At 43.1% G+C, this 21,514-nt stretch overlaps 1 protein-coding gene across 1 annotated transcript; it reads right to left on the bottom strand.

Annotated features, from left to right (window-relative positions):
• Positions 1-6,108: 6,108 nt before the first annotated feature.
• Positions 6,109-21,200, bottom strand: LOC120032752 (zinc finger protein 180-like; the record flags this gene model as incomplete). Its single annotated transcript, XM_038978938.1, has 2 exons — positions 21,196-21,200; positions 6,109-7,093 (listed from the first exon to the last, which is right to left on the bottom strand). Coding segments are annotated over exons 1-2 (990 nt in total), but the record flags the coding sequence as incomplete, so codon positions are not given.
• Between the last annotated feature and the right edge of the window lie 314 nt (positions 21,201-21,514).

Below are 21,514 nucleotides of genomic sequence, written 5' to 3'. Positions count from 1 at the left end.
TATAAGAATTTCAAAGGAAGAGAAAATGTGTCAAAGAATAGTCTTACAAGTATCAATATATACATTTATATATATTAAATAAATATTGAAAGATAAATGGCATCGACATGCAAAATAGAATAACATATTGGAGAAAGCACTAGCCAATACAGTACTACCATACAGTAACAGTACTGCCATACAGGCCTAATATCACATTTCAAGATATCTTTGTATACAAATTGTTCAATATTTTATCAGGCTGACTTGAAAGATTATACGCAACATTTTGCTGCGTGGCAATACTGTGTTTGGATTCTGAAGGGCATTTATACAAAAGAGGTAGTCTAGACACTGTATTAATACCATTATGCATTTGAATCCCAACTACAGCTACCATCTAAGCTATTAATTTCCCTCCACAAGGGAGCGTACATGTAACGTTTCCAAAATGGGATAGTATTGTCCATGTAACGTTTCCAAAATGGGATAGTATTGTCCATGAAATGTTTCCAAAATGGGATAGTATTGTCCATGTAACGTTTCCAAAATGGGATAGTATTGTCCATGTAACGTTATGCCCCCTTGTGAGTTAATAGTATTGCATGCTGTAGCAGGCTATATAAAGAGGAAGACCTCCATTGACGATTCAGTTCGTTGTAACATCTCGCCTGGACAGGTCACCGTCCTTAGTTAGTTAGTTAGTTAACGTTAGCTAGTTCATTATCACAAAAGTGAGAACTGCTCTAGATTGTAAACTTACGTTAATGAGTGTAAAGCCATGTTGGCTTTATGGAAACGATATACAATATATGGGAAAGAATACAGTTGAGGGAAATAATCCAAACCTAGTTGTGCATAGTTAGGACATAACGTTAGCTAGCTAGATAACGGTACTGTACTGTAGCTCATACAGCGCCGACGGTCAAACCCGGCTTTCTAATATTTACGGTAATTAACTATAGTAACGTTATGGAAGCTATTCACAGAAAACCATCATTGTCTCCGTTATTAATTATTATGTTATATTATTATTATTATAATAAATTATTTCGAGACATATTCAGAACCAAACATCAACCCAACTTAACCTTTTTAACTGTTGTCGCATCCAAACGTGCCACCATCGTTTTCAGTTGTAATTGCGAAGTTCCCGGAAGAAGTCCAACAACAACGGAGGTTCCTCGATGAACCCACCTTCTAACAAGTTCTTTGAAGAACCTTTTGGGGCTGTTTGTCATTGACCAAGAACACTCCGGTTCTTAGGGGATCTGAGAACAACTCCAGTTGAACCCTTCATGTTTAGAGTTGTAGTCGGCTCTATTTACTCTCAGATTCAAACATGCTGATTAGCATCAACGATCAAGTCAGCTGCTGCTGCTCCAATACACTATGAGGTGAGACGGTGAACTGACGTTGAACCGGGCAGTCAGCTGCTGCTGCTCCAATACAGTATGAGGTGAGACGGTGAACTGATGTTGAACCAGGCAGTCAGCTGCTGCTGCTCCAATACAGTATGAGGTGAGATGGTGAACTGATGTTGAACCGGGCAGTCAGCTGCTGCTGCTCCAATACAGTATGAGGTGAGACGGTGAACTGATGTTGAACCAGGCAGTCAGCTGCTGCTGCTCCAATACAGTATGAGGTGAGACGGTGAACTGATGTTGAACCAGGCAGTCAGCTGCTGCTGCTCCAATACAGTATGAGGTGAGACGGTGAACTGACGTTGAATCATAATAATTAAGTTAATAAAAATGTATTAGTTAAACTGTTAAAAAACAGTATATGGCAAATTAAATATATTACGCTATTGTTATCATATAGGAACATCATGGAATATTGTACATCATATTAAATATATTACTATATTGTTAACATCATGGAATATTGTACATCATATTAGCATCAACATACATTATTGTTTCATTCAATTTCACATAATAAGGACATTTAATATTTAAAAGTACAGAAGTCAGAACTCATCACCTGCTATGTAAAAGAGACAGAAGAAGGCACAATGGTCAATGCTATCTGGGATCGTTGGGATATTCCTACCCTAAACCCTAACCTTAACCCTTTTAAATGTCAACTTCAATGGGCTAGGGACGTCCCAAGGATGTATCTCTACATGAAAATACATGATCTAAGTGATTGATAGTTGGTATTCAGCAGTCATAAAGCCTTATTTACTTTAATGAACTACTAAAATAGTGATTTTGTCAGACAGCATAGACAGCAGCTCTACACTTTATTGACTGACTGATCCATTCATCCTTCCATCCCTCCTCAGCCTTCCTCTCCTCTGAAGACCCAGTGAGGGTGGAGCTCAGTCAGAGAGCTGCTGAGGGACTGGTTAGGAAGAACACTTCTACAGCCAGAGAGGTGAGAGGTCACACATGGTTTAGATGGTAAATATGTATGTCCCCTTAGCGGTTCATCACGTCAGCAAAAGGGAATATGTTCCATCATCCATGTTTATTTACATTAGTGCAAATTATCCCTTGATATTGGTGTCATTTCTCACCCCTTTTGGCTGTATGAAAATTAATTTCCCATCAGGCACACACATTTGTTCTTTGATATTATGAAGGTCATTTGTGTCAAATGTACTTTTCCCCACTCATTCACCCCATCTCTTTACATTGCTTAATTATATTCAGTGGCCTGACAAAGGCCCGTCCTGGTAGATCTGAACCTAATGCAGCTTGGAGTGATCAGATGACAGAAGTCACATTTAGGTGCCAGGTGTAACTGAGGCCATAGATGCTCCATATCCATTACTTTGAATGTTTTATATAATATGACTAAATGTGTTTCTTTCTGTGTTGCAGGGGCAGTCAAGAAATGGAACGGCAAGGCCACAAAACATGACATAAGCAGAGCTGTGGGAGACCACCTCAAGCTCTTGGTAGAGCCGGGGGTGGTGTTTACCACTCCACCACGCATTCAGCAGGCTTGAAAAGTGATACTGTTTTTCATACTAAGATGGACCAAGAGTCTGTTGATTGGTCAGTCATTGGGTTCATTTGTTGTAATTAAATCAAGCTTTATTTATACAGCACATTTCAGACATGATGCAACACAATGGCTTCACAGGGGGAAAAAAGAAGAAAATAAACAGAAATATTTAGTACACAAACAGAAGACTAACAACTGAAAGACTAATGAACATTCTAAGGAAATTCCATTGATTAAAATATTAATTGGATGCAATATCCAACACAAAATATAAGCTTGTTTTTTAGGAGGGGCTCTGAAAGACACTATGGGGGTGTCCACTGAAAGTTGACTAGTAACAACAACTGGGACCTAAAATACACCCACCATGAGACCCAATAAATTTGCCCAAGAAGAGGCAAACAAAAGAAAAACCCACAATAAACTTAAAGACAGGAAGCAAACCAAAAAGGTGGAGCAACTAAAGGTGTTGACTCTCCACATCTATCAAGACAACTGGAGCACTGGGCCAGACACTCTTAAATAGAACCTGGACCAGCTCAGGTGAAACACCTTCCCACTAACGAGATGGAAAAGCCAGCACAGGTGTAACACAAACACATACTGACCAACGAGGTGACACCAATCAGTACGTCCTCTATATGTGCTAGACGTGCTAACGAGCTAAACGTGCTAAGGAGCTAGACGTGCTAAGTAGCTAGACGTGCTAAAGTCCAACCTCAAAACCAAAGTCTGTAACACCTTCCCCTTAGGACAACAAATATATTTATGACTCAATTTATTAGGATTGTTAATAAAATTGATTATAGACCGATTTATTATACTGCGTCCATGTGTATAAGCTGCGAGTACGTTGAAATTAAACAGAAATTAAATAGTTTTCTTTTCAACTTTCAACTAAAACCAGACTTATATTGTACGTCGGTCATAGTCTTATTTTCAACGACATTTTGCTAGGTGGGATATCCCCAATGTCACAGTTTAAACGTGTCCAAATTAATAGTCCAAATGCAGAAACAGTTTGTGATAAATTGAAAACCTAAACGTAAAATGTACTATATACACGAACATCTGCCACAATAATCATATTACTTGTATTTTTTTAAACAAGCACCTTATTAACTGCACAAGCACCAGAAACGCTGTTGTTTTGACAAGTAGCAATAAATCACTGATATCGATTAGGGGGGAAATCAGGTTGTTCGTTCTGTTGAAACTAACACAACTAAAAAATACATGGAAATGGGAGATATATTTTACCTCACTGGTTAGAGGAAGAGTCAGCTACATTTTGGAGTGATGCACTTAAATTTAGGGGTCGCTAAACAAAGGAACGCAACACAACACTCTTTTCTCTGTATATATCAATGATGTCGCTCTTGCTGCGGGCGATTCCCTGATCCACCTCTACGCAGACGACACCATTCTGTATATTTCTGGCCCTTCCTTGGACACTGTGCTAACTAACCTCCAAACGAGCTTCAATGCCATACAACACTCCTTCCGTGGCCTCCAACTGCTCTTAAACGCTAGTAAAACCAAATGCATGCTTTTCAACCGTTCGCTGCCCGCATCCGCCCGACCGACTAGCATCACCACCCTGGACGGTTCCGACTTAGAATATGTGGACAACTATAAATACCTAGGTGTCTGGCTAGACTGTAAACTCTCCTTCCAGACTCATATTAAACATCTCCAATCCAAAATCAAATCTAGAATCGGCTTTCTATTTCCCAACAAAGCCTCCTTCACTCACGCCACCAAATTACCCTAGTAAAACTGACTATCCTACCGATCCTCGACTTCGGCAATGTCATCTACAAAATAGCTTCCAACACTCGACTCAGCAAACTGAATGCAGTCTATCACAGTGCCATCCGTTTTGTTACCAAATCACCTTATACCACCCACCACTGCGACTTGTATGCTCTAGTCGGCTGGCCCTCGCTACACATTCGTCGCCAGACCCACTGGCTCCAGGTCATCTATAAGTCTATGCTAGGTAAAGCTCCGCCTTATCTCAGTTCACTGGTCACGATAACAACACCCACCCGTAGCACACGTTCCAGCAAGTATATCTCACTGATCACCCCCAAAGCCAACACCTCATTTGGCCACCTTTCCTTACAGTTCTCTGCTGCCAGTGACTGGAACGAATTGCAAAAATCGCTGAAGTTGGAGACTTTTATTTCCCTCACCAACTTTAAACATCAGCTATCTGAGCAGCTAACCGATCGCTGCAGCTGTACATAGTCCATCTGTAAATAGCCCACCCAATCCACCTACCTCATCCCCATACTGTTTTTATTTTATTTACTTTTCTGCTCTTTTGCACACCAGTATCTCTACTTGCACATCATCATCTGCTCATTTATCACTCCAGTGTTAATCTGCTAAATTGTAATTATTTGCTCCAATGGCCTATTTATTGCCTACCTCCTCATGCCTTTTGCACACACTGTATATAGACTTTCTTTTTTCTACTGTGTCATTGAGTTGTTTATTGTGTTATTGGCTTGTTTATTGTTTACTCCATGTGTAACTTTGTGTTGTTGTCTGTGTCACACTGCTTTGCTTTATCTTGGCCAGGTCGCAGTTGCAAATGAGAACTTGTTCTCAACTAGCCTACCTGGTTAAATAAAGGTGAAATAAAAAAATAAAAAAACATTTGTCATCACTCATCAATATCATCTTGAAATCAATTGTGCCAAGAGGAGGGAGATGAGGTTGCACGTCCTGTTAAAACTAACAGCTCAAAAACCACACGTAATCTGGGAATAATGTGTACATCACTGGTTAGAGGACAATTTGTAGAAAACAGCTAGCTACATTTTGAAGTGTTGCATTTTGATTCAAGTGGGTCACCAACATGGTAAGTGTAACACAGCTCTTTTTGTGTTAGTCACTTTTTGTTAAATCATATAAATAGTACTCTTCCAATTCAGAGCCTGGATTTCCCCCCTGAGGCTAATATCCATATCATGTTGAAATCAATTGATAAGGGGACAAACGTTTAGGGTTCTACATTGTGACATTATTCAAATACTCCTACTACAATGTTAAAACATTCTACATTGTGACATTTATTCATTGATATCATGAAACAACTCCTTCATGTATTTTCTGATGTTTGATCAGAGATCTTTTATCAAAGTATCTCTTGTCACATTGATCACAGCTATAAGACTTCTCTCCTGTGTGTGTTCTCTTGTGTAGAGTCAGAGAGCCAGATCGACCAAAACTCTTCCCACATTGACCACAGCTATAAGGTTTTTCTCCTGTGTGTGTTCTCTGGTGTAGAGTCAGAGTGCCAGATGTAGTACATCTCTTCCCACATTGACCACAGCTATAAGGTTTCTCTCCTGTGTGTGTTCTCTGGTGCACTGTCAGCTCTCCAGATCGACCAAAACTCTTCCCACATTGATCACAGATGTAAGATTTCTCTCCTGTGTGTGTTCTCTGGTGTTGAGTCAGATGGCCAGAATGACCAAAACTCTTCCCACATTGATCACAGCTGAAAGGTTTCTCTCCTGTGTGTGTTCTCTGGTGTTGAGTCACCTCTCCAGATTGACTAAAACTCTTCCCACATTGATCACAGCGATAAGGTTTCTCTCCTGTGTGGATTCTCTGGTGCACTGTCAGCTCTCCAGATCGAAGAAAACTCTTCCCACATTGACCACAACTATAAGGTTTCTCTCCTGTGTGTGTTCTCTGGTGCAGAGTCAGAGAGCCAGATGTAGAAAGACTCTTCCCACATTGACCACAACTATAAGGTTTCTCTCCTGTGTGTGTTCTCTGGTGCAGAGTCAGAGAGCCAGATGTAGAAAAACTCTTGCCACATTGATCACAGGTATAAGGTTTCTCTCCTGTGTGGATTCTCTGGTGCACTGTCAGCTCTCCAGATTGATGAAAACTCTTGCCACATTGATCACAGCTATAAGATTTCTCTCCTGTGTGTATTCTCTGGTGTTGAGTCAGATGGCAAGATCGACCAAAACTCTTCCCACATTGAACACAGCTAAAAGGTTTATCTCCTGGGTGTGTTCTCTGATGAGTTTTAATGCCTGATGAGGTGAATTTCTTCCCACAGTCAGAGTAGCAGTGAGTTCTCTTCCCTGTGCATCTCTGCAGGTGTTTATTGAGGTGTTCTGATCTGCAGAGACTCTTCTCTGCCTCGTCAGCATCATGAGGTTGTTGAGGCTCCCCAGAGGATCCACTATAGTCCCGTATCTCTCCTGTGTGAACAACAAAGTTAGACAGATGATTAAATGCCCACAACAGCGGAAATCCATTGTAAAAGGTGATGCCAAAAGCATAGCCATGATGTTGTACAACAATTGACGTCTGTAATGAATTTTAAAGTTATTTGACAATTGTCTTAAAATGAGCAACAATAATCATATTTTGTCTTGTTTTCACATTAGTAGTAACATCGATGATTGTAGGCTAGAAATAAGTTATTCATGTTGTTGAAACTCCAAGCAGTGTGCCAGACGACTTTTGGTCTCCAATATAGGCCCCTTTCTGTGTTTAATAAAATTGCATCACAAGGGCAAAGCACATACAATTTGATTGTAGAAACTCCTCCCTGCTAATGAGGAAACCGATAGTTATGGATGTAGTATATCTGGTAATGAGGAAACCACTAGTTATGGATGTAGTATATTTGGTAATGAGGAAACCACTAGTTATGGATGTAGTATATCTGCTAATGAGGAAACCAGTAGTTATGGATGTAGTATATCTGGTAATAAGGAAACTGCTAGTTATGGATGTAGTATATCTGCTAATGAGGAAACCACTAGTTATGGATGTAGTATATCTGCCTGGAGCAAAAATGGTGAGCAAAGATTTTAGTTTTTCACAATGTATTCTGAATGTGAATGGGGGAAAACTCAGGGGAGTAACCTCCATTTCCAGGTTGCTTATGAGTGCATTTCACACTACTTTGGATTATAATTGTAACGCTCGTTTGAATATCCTGCTTAATATAATGTTTGTTTCATCATCGCAAATCAACCACTTTGTATTTAAAAAACACTTCAACCAGTAAAATGCTCTTTGGCTAGCTTTTCCATCAACCTGACAATGAGGGTTTGTACACTGTTTGCCAAATGGGCCCATAACTTCACTTAACAAAAAATATACCTGTAATGAACGAAGAAGCACTTTGGTTGTTGTTGCATAGTGTACTCTAGGACCCATAACAATAACAGACATACTGTAGGACCCATAACAATAACATAGACCTACTGTAGAACCCATAACTTCACCTAACAATAACATAGACCTACTGTAGGACCCATAACTTCACCTAACAACATAGACCTACTGTAGGACCCATAACTTCCCCAAACAACAAATAAAGGAAAATAGCTCTGTGTGTTGTACAATAGCCTATCCATCAAGGAACAGTTCTCTACACATTATGAGCAAAGTATCTCTGTGTGCAAACAGACTAAAGAGACCCTACAGTAAATCAAGCAAACAATAACATTATAAACATCAATATGTTGGATCCAACGTGGAGCACGGCATAACTGTATTTACCAGAGTAATGAATGAAGAAGCACTTTGGTTGTTGTTGCATGTCGTGATGTTTGTCATTTGACTGTCATTCAGAAAATGATTTCCTGGATCAGCTGATGATAGTTGAACATGTGACTAACTAAACAGCTACAGTATTAAGAATGATGTGTAATTATTGAAGAACCAAGTAAATGACAGTATCCATTTGGGTGTTGTCAATAAAGTTACGATTATTATTATTATGATTTTTTTATTTCAGCTTTATTTAACCAGGTAGGCCAGTTGAGAACAAGTTCTCATTTACAACTGCAACCTGGCCAAGATAAAGCAAAGCAGTGCGACAAAAGCAACACAGACTTACACGAGGGATAAACAAACGTACAGTCAATAACACAAGAGAAAAATCTATATACAGTGTGTGCAAATGGAGTACGGAGGTAAGGCAATAAATAGGCCACAGTAGCGAAGTAATTACAATTTAGCAAATTAACACTGGAGTGATAGATGTGCAGATGATGATGTGCAAGTAGAAATACTGGTGTGCAAAAGAGCAAAAAAAGTAAATAAAAACATGGGGATGAGGTAGGCAGTTGGATGAGCTATTTACAGATGGGCTGTGTACAGCTGCAGCGATCGGTAAGCTGCTCAGATAGCTGATGCTTAAAGTTAGTGAGGGAGATATAAGTCTCCAACTTCAGCGATTTTTGCAATTCGTTCCAGTCATTGGCAGCAGAGAACTGAAAGGAAAGGCGGCCAAAGGAGGTGTTGGCTTTGGGGATGAACTGTGAGATATACGTGCTGGAGCGCGTGCTACGGGTGGGTGTTGCTATGGTGACCAGTGAGCTGAGATAAGGTGGAGCTTTACCTAGCAAAGACTTATAGATGACCTGGAGCCAATTGATTTGGCGACGAATATTTAGCAAGAGCCAGCCAACAAGAGCATACAGCTCGCAGTGGTGGGTGGTATATGGGGCTTTAGTGACAAAACGGATGGCACTGTGATAGACTGCATCCAGTTTGCTGAGTAGAGTGTTGGAGGCTATTTTGTAAATGACATCGCCGATCCGTTTTACGAGGGTGTTTGGCAGCATGAGTGAAGGAGGCTTTGATGCGAAATAGGAAGCCAATTCTAGATTAAATTTAGGATTGGAGATGCTTACTGTGAGTCTGGAAGGAGAGTTTACAGTCTCACCAGACACCTAGGTATTTGTAGTTGTCCACATATTCCAAGTCACAACCGTCCAGAGTAGTGATGCTAGTCGGGTGGGCGGGTGCGGGCAGCGATCGGTTGAAGAGCATGCATTTAGTTTTTACTTGCTTTTAAGAGCAGTTGGAGGCCACAGAAGGAGTGTTGTATGGCATTGAAGCTCGTTTGGAGGTTTGTTAGTTGGTGAACCAGGAGAGTCAGTCTTTTGAGAAACAGAGGCTGTTGAGTCTGCCGATTAGAATACGGTGATTGACAGAGTCGAAAGCCTTGGCCAGGTCGATGAAGACGACTGCACAGTACTGTCTTTTATCAATGGCGGTTATGATATCGTTTAGTACCTTGAGCGTGGCTGAGGTGCACCCATGACCAGCTCTGAAACCAGATTGCAAAGCGGAGAAGGTACGGTGGGATTCGAAATGGTCGGTAATCTGTTTGTTAACTTGGCGTTCGAAGACCTTAGAAAGGCAGGGTAGAATAGACATAGGTCTGTAGCAGTTTGGGTCTAGAGTGTCTCCCCCTTTGAAGAGGGGAATGACCGCGAAGATCTTGCTTGAAGATCTTTTCCATTTTACTTTATTAAACCACCGTCTCTAGTACTGCTGTGTCTGCCTCATCTTCTGGGTTCTGCCGACTATTAGTGGCTCAGTTTACTAAGTGACTGTTTCTCACACCGGGTCCTGACAAATGCTTATTGAAATTCTCGATTATCGTGGAGTTATCGGTGGTGACAGTGTTTCCTAGCCTCAGTGCAGTGGGCAGCTGGGATGGGGTGCTCTTATTCTCCATGGACTTTACAGTGTCCCAAAACTTTTTGGAGTTAGAGCTACAGGATGCAAATTTCTGTTTGAAAAAGCTAGCCTTTGCTTTCTTAACTGACTGTGTGTATTGGTTCCTGACTTCTCTGAAAAGTTGCATATCGCGGGGACTATTCGATGCTAGTGCAGTACGCCACAGGATGTTTTTGTGCTGGTCGAGGGCAGTCAGGTCTGGAGTGAACCAAGGGCAATATCTGTTCTTAGTTACACATTTTTTGAAAGGGGCATGCTTATTTAAGGTGGTGAGGAAATTACTTTTAAAGAACAACCAGGCATCCTCTACTGACGGGATGAGGTCAAAATCCTTCCAAGATACCCGGGCCAGGTCGATTAGAAAGGCCTGCTTGCAGAAGTGTTTGAGTGAGCGTTTGACAGTGATGAGGGGTGGTTGTTTGACTGCGGACCCATAACGGATGCAGGCAATGATCGCTAAGATCCTGATTGAAAACAACAGAGGTGTATTTGGAGGGCAAGGTGGTCAGGATAATATCTATGAGGATGCCCATATTTACGGATTTAGGGTTGTACCTGGTGGGTTCCTTGATAATTTGTGTGAAATTGAGGGCATCTAGCTTGGATTGTAAGACGGCCGGGGTGTTAAGCATATCCCAGTTTAGGTCACCTAATAGAACGGGCTCTGAAGATAGATGGGGGGGCAATCAATTCACATATGGTGTCCAGGGCACAGCTGGGAGCTGAGGGGGGTCTATAACAGGTGGCAACAGTGAGAGACATATTTCTGGAAAGATTCCTTTTTAAAATTAGAAGCTCGAACTGTTTGGGCATGAACTGGAAAGTATGACAGAACTCTTTGCAGGCCATCTCTGCAGTAGATTGCAACTCTCTTTTTGACAGTTCTATCTTGACGGAAAATGTTGTAGTTGGGGATGGAAATTTCAGAATTTTTGGTGGCCTTCCTAAGCCAGGATTCAGACACGGCAAGGACATTAAAGTTGGCGGAGTGTGCTAAAGCAGTGAGTAAAACAAACTTAGGGAGGAGGCTTCTGATGTTAACATGCATGAAACCAAGGCTTTTTCAAATACAGAAGTCAACAAATGAGAGTGCCTGGGGACACACAGGGCCTGGGTTAACCTCTACATCACCCGAGGAACAGAGGAGTAGGATGAGGGTACGGCTAAAGGCTATCAGAACTGGTCGTCTAGTGCATTGTGAACAGAGAATAAAAGGAGCAGATTTCTGGGAGTGGTAGGATAGATTCAAGGCATAATGTACAGACAGGGGTATGGTAGTGTGCGAGTACAGTGGAGGTAAACCTAGGCATTGAGTGACGATAAGAGAGGTTGCATCTCTGGAGATATGCTAGGTGAGGTCACCGCAAGTGTGGAGGTGGGACAAAAGAGTTCTCTGAGGCATGTTGAGTGGGACTAGGGGCTCCGCAGTAAAATAAAACAATGATAACTAAACCACAGTATACAAGGCATATTGACATTAGAGAGACATAAAGCGAGGCATGAAGCAATCACAGGTGTTGATTGGGAGAGCTAGCTAAGACAACAACGGGTAAGACAACAGTTAATCAGCTAAGACAACAACAACACGTAATATGGCAATGAATGGGCAGAGAGGGTCAGTTAACTACACACTGGGCCTGAGTTCGAGGCTGGGGCCGTCAGATAAACAAAATGGAGAACCGTGACTAATGAACAGTCCAGCAGGCTTCAGCTATGTAGCCAAGTGATCATAGGGTCCAGTGAACAGCAATATATGAACCAGGGAAGCCGTGAGGTAGTCGTTACTATGCTAGACGGGAGCCGCGCCTGGCTCGAGGCTAACTGGTGCTAGCTTCGGGACAAGGGCATCACCGACGTCTGGCAAAGGCCGGTTGAGGGCACATCTGACGGAATTGAGTCGGCAGACCAGTCGTGATGGATCGGCGGGGCTCTGTGTCGACAAAGGGTCCAGGCCAATTGGCAAAAGAGGTATTGTAGCTGGAGTTATTTGTTTGCTAGCCGGGAGATGCACCTGGCTCGAGGCTAACTGGTGCTCGCTTCGGGACAAGGGCGTTAGCCACTATAGCCAATCCGGTGCAAAGGTCCAGAGCTTACGGCAGGAATCCGGTGATGTAGTGGCTTCTAGTCGTCTTAGTGAAGAGTCTGGGAGGCATCAGCTGTGTAGCCGAGTGATCATAGGGTCCACTAAGCAGGCCGGGAGATGGGCCTGGCTCAAGGCTAGCTTCGAAGCTGGGCCACTCGGTGGCAGCTAGCCAGCTGCGATTATCTGGTGTAATGGTCCAGAGCTTACGGCAGGAATACGGTGATGTAGTGGAGAAAAACAGTCCGATATGCTCAGGGTTGATATCACGCTGTGCAGACTGGCAGGTATTACCCAGGCTAAAAGCAGCTGGTGTCTGAGCTAAAAAGGTAAAGGCTGCTAGCAGTGGCTAACAATGACTAAATAGCTAGTATGTAATTAGCTGGTTAGCTTCTGATGGCTAGCTTCTGATGGAGGTTCTAGCTATAAGGTCTAAAAAATAGGAGATCCGTATCACATTGGGTGAGGCGGGTTGCCGGAAGGTATATTTAATTTAAAAATGGAAAAAGAGATTGAAATATATTGCAATATATACAAAAAAAGACGAAAAAAACATACCATTTATAACAAACACGTCTTAATGCTACGCAATCTTGGATTACAAGATGACTCAGTTAAAAACCATTGAATTTAGCAAACTCTGAAATGATTTAGTATTTCTGTGCCCATGAAAACTGTTTCCCCAGCGTAACATAAGGAGACACTAAATGATACGTAGTTCAAGTGCATTTCAGAATACAAAAAAACTGTCCGACAGCAAGACCCCCTATTTAAGTTGAAGTTCATCATATGACAAGCGTAACGTTATGACTATAACTACTGTTCCCTGAAGGAGAGAAACTAGGTACAACATACTATTAAATCCACACGTTATGAATATAACTACTGTTCCCTGAAGGAGGGAAACTAGGTACAACATAGTATCAAATCCACGCCTCGCTGGAAGCCCCGCCTTCCACAGGTGATGAGTGTGAGGCTCGGATTTATTCCTTATATTTAATACCGCTCTTCACCGGCCCAGGAAGGGGTGGGGCCAAACAGGTGTTGTACCTCGTTTCCCTCCTTCAGGGAACACTAATTATAGTGTTAGGTTCAAATTTTTCTCAGTAAATAACTCACAGACACTAGAGAAGCTTAACCAAGTTTAATTCTTCCCAAAGGGTCGTTACAGCTGTAATTCAGACAAAAACATCTTCTCAACATCACAAGTAAATATACCCCACTTTGGACACTCCTCCTTCTCTCCAATCCTTACATCTTCTGGCTCGACAGGAAGAGGGTAACAGGATACTAAACCCTTATTACTCCCTTCAGGGGATCTGACCTGACCTCCTGTCCTCAACCCCTCTTTCGCCTAATCCACATATGTCCATCGCTTCCCCTAAAGCAATCCTGTGATCTCCTCCCGTCCACCCAGCACATTCCACAGCCACTCTGTCTTTCTACAGATCTCACTCCTTTATATACTCTGCGTCTGACCTATCATGTCTTTAATATCTCAATGTTCAAAGTTTAGCCCGAATCCAACAGTCATAAAGTTACACTCCCTTTCAGTCGGTCAACTTCGGTAAAACATACTATGGGAAAATACAATCATTCCCCATGCCGACCCAATCGGATACTAAATGAAACGGCCCCGGGCAGACCACCCAGACCTGACCCCGCAAGATACGTCAGTTGTCAATTTATTAATTGTCTTTTGTTTGAAACACTCATGTCAATATTGAGTAAGGACGCACACCTAATTACGCATTAAGTAGGACTAGTTTACCTGGCCTGCACGCAAATGTAGGCCTATAAATGTGCCCATTTGGGGATGTCTGATAGTATTTCTCATTGTCTTAACGCACCACCACTAATGAGTTGTGGAGCTTCTCAAATACATTTTTCTTCACCTCAAACAGCAAGTAAACAAAGTATAATCAAAATCAATTGCGTATGACAATAGTTCCTCAAAGTATTTTCGTAAAACATTTCCAGCTCTCACCCTTTCGATAACCACTCGGCATGAAAGGAAAAAATGTCATGCTCTGATCCAGTGGAAATACCTGATTACTTCTTATCCTTTGCAAAAATAGCCGACAGCTGTGCCTGTCCCAAACTCACTGGTGCCGGGAAACTGAGGGCCTAGAATATCTTATACAATGTTGCAAATTTCAGAGGACCCAGTTGATAGTTGATACAATGTTTCAAGATCGTTGTAGACAGGCCATGTGCAGAAAATGTGATGTATAGGATATTGTCTACCTGCAGGCTGCAATGTTTTTATTTGTTGGCTTTATGTAGGCTATTTTTACATAGTTGGCAAAGGCAATAAAAGTTACTTTTAGATTTGTATCATTTTCATTTAGATTTAGATAGAATGTAGATTAATCACAGACAATGCATTTGAGATACTATTATAAATTAAATGAAACTGTTCCACGAAAATATGCATGTGAAAATCCAAACTGGCACGCGGATTGGTAGAAATGGTAAGATAACTTGGCACTCCAAATGGAAAAGGTTGCCGACCGCTGGTGTAGCCCATTACAGGAAACTTCAGGAGCATAACGGCAGAATTTCTCTCTTCTGGTTAGGTTATCTTGATCTCTGGCTCCCTCGAGTCATTTGTGTGTTTTAATTATTTGATCAAACAGCGTGCTTAAAGTATCAGACCAGTTCAGTACATATAGTTGATTTAATTAAAACACATGGGGTCTGTCTATATATGGAAAAATGCACATAACATTTAAACCAATCGATTGGTAGAATGAACAGACGACTCTTGGTTGACCAAGATTTATTTTAGGTGGGGACAGCACTAGAACATGATTTTGGGGCTCCTGAGTGGCGCAGCGGTCTAAGACACTGCATCTCAGTGCTTGAGGCTTCACTACAGACACCCCGGTTCGAGTCCAGGTTGTGTTTACAACCGGCCGTGATTGGGAGTTAAATAAAGGTTACATTTTAAATTAAATAAAACATAGTTCATTCAGAAAGTTCAGACCCCTCCCCTTTTTCCACATCTATTCCAAGATGGCGTAGCAGTGAAGACGTGTTTTTGTTCGTCCTCTCGTGTACTTTGTATTTTTCTTCTTTTTTGTATATACAGTGGGGAGAACAAGTATTTGATACACTGCCGATTTTGCAGGTTTTCCTACTTACAAAGCATGTAGAGGTCTGTAATTTTTATCATAGGTACACTTCAACTGTGAGAGACGGAATCTAAAACAAAAATCCAGAAAATCACATTGTATGATTTTTAAGTAATTTATTAGCATTTTATTGCATGACATAAGTATTTGATCACCTACCAACCAGTAAGAATTCCGGCTCTCACAGACCTGTTAGTTTTTCTTTAAGAAGCCCTCCTGTTCTCCACTCATTACTTGTCTTAACTGCACCTGTTTGAACTCGTTACCTGTATAAAAGACACCTGTCCACACACTCAATCAAACAGACACCAACCTCTCCACAATGGCCAAGACCAGAGAGCTGTGTAAGGACATCAGGGATAAAATTGTAGACCTGCACAAGGCTGGGATGGGCTACAGGACAATAGGCAAGCAGCTTGGTGAGAAGGCAACAACTGTTGGCGCAATTATTAGAAAATGGAAGAAGTTCAAGATGACGGTCAATCACCCTCGGTCTGGGGCTCCATGCAAGATCTCACCTTGTGGGGCATCAATGATCATGAGGAAGGTGAGGGATCAGCCCAGAACTACACGGCAGGACCTGGTCAATGACCTGAAGAGAGCTGGGACCACCATTAGTAACACACTACGCCGTCATGGATTAAAATCCTGCAGCGCACGCAAGGTCCCCCTGCTCAAGCCAGCACATGTCCAGGCCCGTCTGATGTTTGCCAATGACCATCTGGATGATCCAGAGGAGGAATGGGAGAAGGTCATGTGGTCTGATGAGACAAAAATAGAGCTTTTTGGTCTAAACTCCACTCGCCGTGTTTGGAGGAAGAAGAAGGATGAATACAACCCCAAGAACACCATCCCAACCGTGAAGCATGGAGGTGGAAACATCATTCTTTGGGGATGCTTTTCTGCAAAGGGGACAGGACGACTGCACCGTATTGAGGGGAGGATGGATGGGGCCATGTATCGCGAGATCTTGGCCAACAACCTCCTTCCCTCAGTAAGAGCATTGAAGATGGGTCATGGCTGGGTCTTCCAGCATGACAACGACCCGAAACACACAGCCAGGGCAACTAAGGAGTGGCTCCGTAAGAAGCATCTCAAGGTCCTGGAGTGGCCTAGCCAGTTTCCAGACCTGAACCCAATAGAAAATCTTTGGAGGGAGCTGAAAGTCCGTATTGCACAGCGACAGCCCCGAAACCTGAAGGATCTGGAGGTCTGTATGGAGGAGTGGGCCAAAATCCCTGCTGCAGTGTGTGCAAACCTGGTCAAGAACTACAGGAAACATTTGATCTCTGTAATTGCAAACAAAGGTTTCTGTACCAAATATTAAGTTCTGCTTCTCTGATGTATCAAATACTTATGTCATGCAATAAAATGCTAATAAATTACTTAAAAAGCATATAATGTGATTTTCTGAATTTTTATTTTAGATTCCGTCTCTCACAGTTGAAGTGTACCTATGATCAAAATTACAGACCTCTACATGCTTTGTAAGTAGGAAAACCTGCAAAATCGGCAGTGTTTCAAATACTTGTTCTCCCCACTGTATTTCAATTTTATTTTCACTCTTTTCCATTTTAATTCCATTATTCCTTCCGGTAACCTGCCTCACCCAATGTGATACGGAATCGCTATTATTTTTAATTTTAGAACACATTCTAGAACCACCAGAAGCTAACAAGCTAATTAGCTACAAGCTATTTAGGCATTGTTAGCCAATGCTAGCGGCTTTTACCTTCTGCACAGATACCAGCCCTGTTTTTAGCCTGGATAATAACCTGTTTTAGCCTGGATAATACTTGCCAATCTACCAGTATTGGACTGTCTCTCCACTACAATGCCGGTTTCCTGTTTCCTGACGTAATCCCTGGACCACTACTTCTGATCTTCACAGCTAGCTAGTGGCTAACGCCCCTGCCACGAAGCTAGCACCAGTTAGCCGTGAGCCAGGCGCATCTCCCAGCTAGCAAACTAAATTCTACAATACCTCTTTCGCCTTCTGGCTTGGATCCTCTGTCGACAGGGCGCCCCGCCGCACCACCACGACTGGTCTGCCGACGAATAGTCCATCCGCTGTGCCTTCAACCGGCCTCCGTCGGAGCAGACGCTCCCACTAGCCCCGGGCTACTAACTTTAAACGCCATGTGGCGACTACTCCGCGGCTTCCCTGTTCCATCTACTGCTGCCCCCTGGACACTACGATCACTTGGCTACATAGCTGATGCCTGCTGGACTGTCCATTAATCACGGTACTCCATTCTGATTATTTTGTATCTGTCGGCCCCAGCTGTGAACTCAGGCTCTGGGTGTAGTTAATCCGACACCTCTCTGCGTAGTCATCGCCATTTTACCTGCTGTCGTTGTGTTAGCTGATTAGCTGCTGTTGTCTCACCTGTTGTCTTAGCTAGCTCTCCCAATCAATACCTGTGATTACTTTATACCCCGCTGTATGTCTCTCTCAAATGTCAATATGCCTTGTATACTGTTGTTCAGCTTAGTTATCATTGTTTTAGTTTACAATGGAGCCCCTAGTTCCACTCTTCATACCTCTGACACCTCCTTTGTCCCACCTCCCACACATGCGGTGACCTCACCCATTATAACCAGCATGTCCAGAGATACAATCTCTCTTATCATCACCCGGTGCCTGGGCTTACCTCCGCTGTACCCGCACCCCACCATACCCCTGTCTGCACATTATGCCCTGAATCTATTCTACCACGCCCAGAAATCTGCTCCTTTTATTCTTTGTCCCCAACGCTCTAGGCGACCAGTTTTGATAGCCTTTAGCCGCACCCTCACCCTACTCCTCCTCTGTTCCTCGGGTGATGTGGAGGTAAACCCAGGCCCTGCATGTCCCCAGGCACCCTCATTTGTTGACTTCTGTGATTGAAAAAGGCTTGGTTTCATGCATGTCAACATCAGAAGCCTCCTCCCTAAGTTTGTTTTACTCACTGCTTTAGCACACTCTGCCAACCCTGATGTCCTTGCCGTGTCTGAATCCTGGCTTAGGAAGGCCACCAAAAATTCTGAGATTTCCATACCCAACTATAACATTTTACGTCAAGATAGAACTGCCAAAGGGGGAGGAGTTGCAATCTACTGCAGAGATAGCCTGCAAAGTAATGTCATACTTTCCAGGTCCATTCCCAAACAGTTCGAACTTCTAATTTTAAAAATGAATCTCTCCAGAAATAAGCTGTGCCCTGGACACCATTTGTGAATTGATCGCCCCCCACCTAGCTTCAGAGTTTGTTCTGCTAGGTGACCTAAACTGGGATATGCTTAACACCCCGGCAGTCCTACAATCTAAGCTAGATGCCCTCAATCTCACACAAATCATCAAGGAACCCACCAGGTACAACCCTAAATCCGTAAACATGGGCACCCTCATAGATATTATCCTGACCAACTTGCCCTCCAAATGCACCTCTGCTGTCTTCAATCAAGATCTCAGCGATCCGCGGTCAAACAACCACCCCTCATCACTGTAAAATGCTCCCTAAAACACTTCTGCGAGCAGGCCTTTCTAATTGACCTGGCCCGGGTATCCTGGAAGGATATTGACCTCATCCCGTCAGTTGAGGATGCCTGGTCATTCTTTAAAAGTAACTTCCTCACCATCTTAGATAAGCATGCCCCGTTCAAAAAACGCAGAACTAAGAACAGATATAGCCCTTGGTTCACTCCAGACCTGAATGCCCTCGACCAGCACAAAAACATCCTGTGGCGGACTGCAATAGCATCGAATAGTCCCCGCGATATGCAACTGTTCAGGGAAGTCAGGAACCAATACACGCAGTCAGTCAGGAAAGCAAAGGCTAGCTTTTTCAAGCAGAAATTTGCATCCTGTAGCTCTAACTCCAAATAATTCTGGGACACTGTAAAGTCCATGGAGAACAAGAGCACCTCCTCCCAGCTGCCCACTGCACTGAGGCTAGGTAACACGGTCACCACCGATAAATCCATGATAATCGAAAACTTCAACAAGCATTTCTCAACGGCTGGCCATGCCTTCCACCTGGCTACTCCAACCTCAGCCAACAGCTCCGCCCCCCCCCCCCCCCCGCAGCTACTCGCCCAAGTGTCCCCAGCTTCTCCTTTACCCAAATCCAGATAGCAGATGTCCTGAAAGAGCTGCAAAACCTGGACCCATACAAATCAGCTGGGCTTGACAATCTAGACCCTCTATTTCTGAAACTATCCGCCGCCGTTGTCGCAACCCCTATTACCAGCCTGTTCAACCTGTCTTTCATATCGTCTGAGATCCCCCAGGATTGGAAAGCTGCCGCGGTCATCCCCCTCTTCAAAGGGGGAGACACCCTGGACCCAAACTGTTACAGACCTATATCCATCCTGCCCTGCCTATCTAAGGTCTTCGAAAGCCAAGTTAATAAACAGATCACTGACCATCTCGAATCCCACCGTACCTTCTCCTCTTTGCAATCCGGTTTCCGAGCCGGTCACGGGTGCACCTCAGCCACGCTCAAGGTACTAAACGATATCATAACCGCCATCGAAAAAAGATAGTACTGTGCAGCCGTCTTCATCGACCTGGCCAAGGCTTTCGACTCTGTCAATTACCATATTCTTATCGGCAGACTCAGTAGCCTCGGTTTTTCTGATGACTGCCTTGCCTGGTTCACCAACTACTTTGCAGACAGTGTTCAGTGTGTCAAATCGGAGGGCATGTTGTCCGGTCCTCTGGCAGTCTCTATGGGGGTACCACAGGGTTCAATTCTCGGGCCGACTCTTTTCTCTGTATATATCAATGATGTTGCTCTTGCTATCTAACCTCCAAACGAGCTTCAATGCCATACAACACTCCTTCCGTGGCCTCCAACTGCTCTTAAACGCTAGTAAAACCAAATGCATGCTTTTCAACCGTTCGCTGCCTGCACCCGCCCGCCGACTAGCATCACCACCCTAGACGGATCCGACCTAGAATATGTGGACATCTATAAATACCTAGGTGTCTGGCTAGACTGTAAACTCTCCTTCCAGACTCATATTAAACATCTCCAATCCAAAATCAAATCAAGAATCGTCTTTCTATAGCAAACTACTAAACTTTTCTATAGCAAACTAGATGCAGTTTATCATAGTGCCATCCGTTTTGTTACTAAAACACCTTATACCACCCACCACTGCGACCTGTATGCTCTAGTTGGCTGGCCCTCGCTACATATTCGTCGCCAGACCCACTGGCTCCAGGTCATCTATAAGTCCATGCTAGGTAAAGCTCCGCCTTATCTCAGTTCACTGGTCACGATAACAACACCTACCCGTAGCACACGCTCCAGCAGGTATATCTCACTGATCATCCCAAAAGCCAACACCTCATTTGGCCGCCTTTCCTTCCAGTTCTCTGCTGCCTGTGACTGGAACGAATTGCAAAAATCGCTGAAGTTGGAGACTTTTATTTTCCTCACCAACTTTAAACATCTGCTATCTGAGCAGCTAACCGACCGCTGCAGCTGTACATAGTCCATCTGTAAACACCCCACCCAATTTACCTACGTCATCACCTTACTGTTTTTATTTATTTACTTTTCTGCTCTTTTGCACACCAGTATCTCTACTTGCTCATGATCATCTGATGATTTATCACTCCAGTGTTAATCTGCTAAATTGTAATTATTCGCTCCTATGGCCTATTTATTGCCTACCTCATGCCTTTTGCACACAATGTATATAGACTCATTTTGTTTTTTTTCCTACTGTGTTATTGACTTGTGTATTGTTTACTCCATGTGTAACTCTGTGTTGTTGTCTGTTCACACTGCTATGCTTTATCTTGGCCAGGTCGCAGTTGTAAATGAGAACTTGTTCTCAACTA

The sequence above is a fragment of the Salvelinus namaycush genome, chromosome 39 (assembly GCF_016432855.1).
Source record: "Salvelinus namaycush isolate Seneca chromosome 39, SaNama_1.0, whole genome shotgun sequence".
In the NCBI taxonomy this organism is placed as follows: Eukaryota; Metazoa; Chordata; class Actinopteri; order Salmoniformes; family Salmonidae; genus Salvelinus; species Salvelinus namaycush.
Note: the sequence above shows the minus strand (reverse complement) of the source record. Positions and strands in the feature narration are given on the sequence as shown.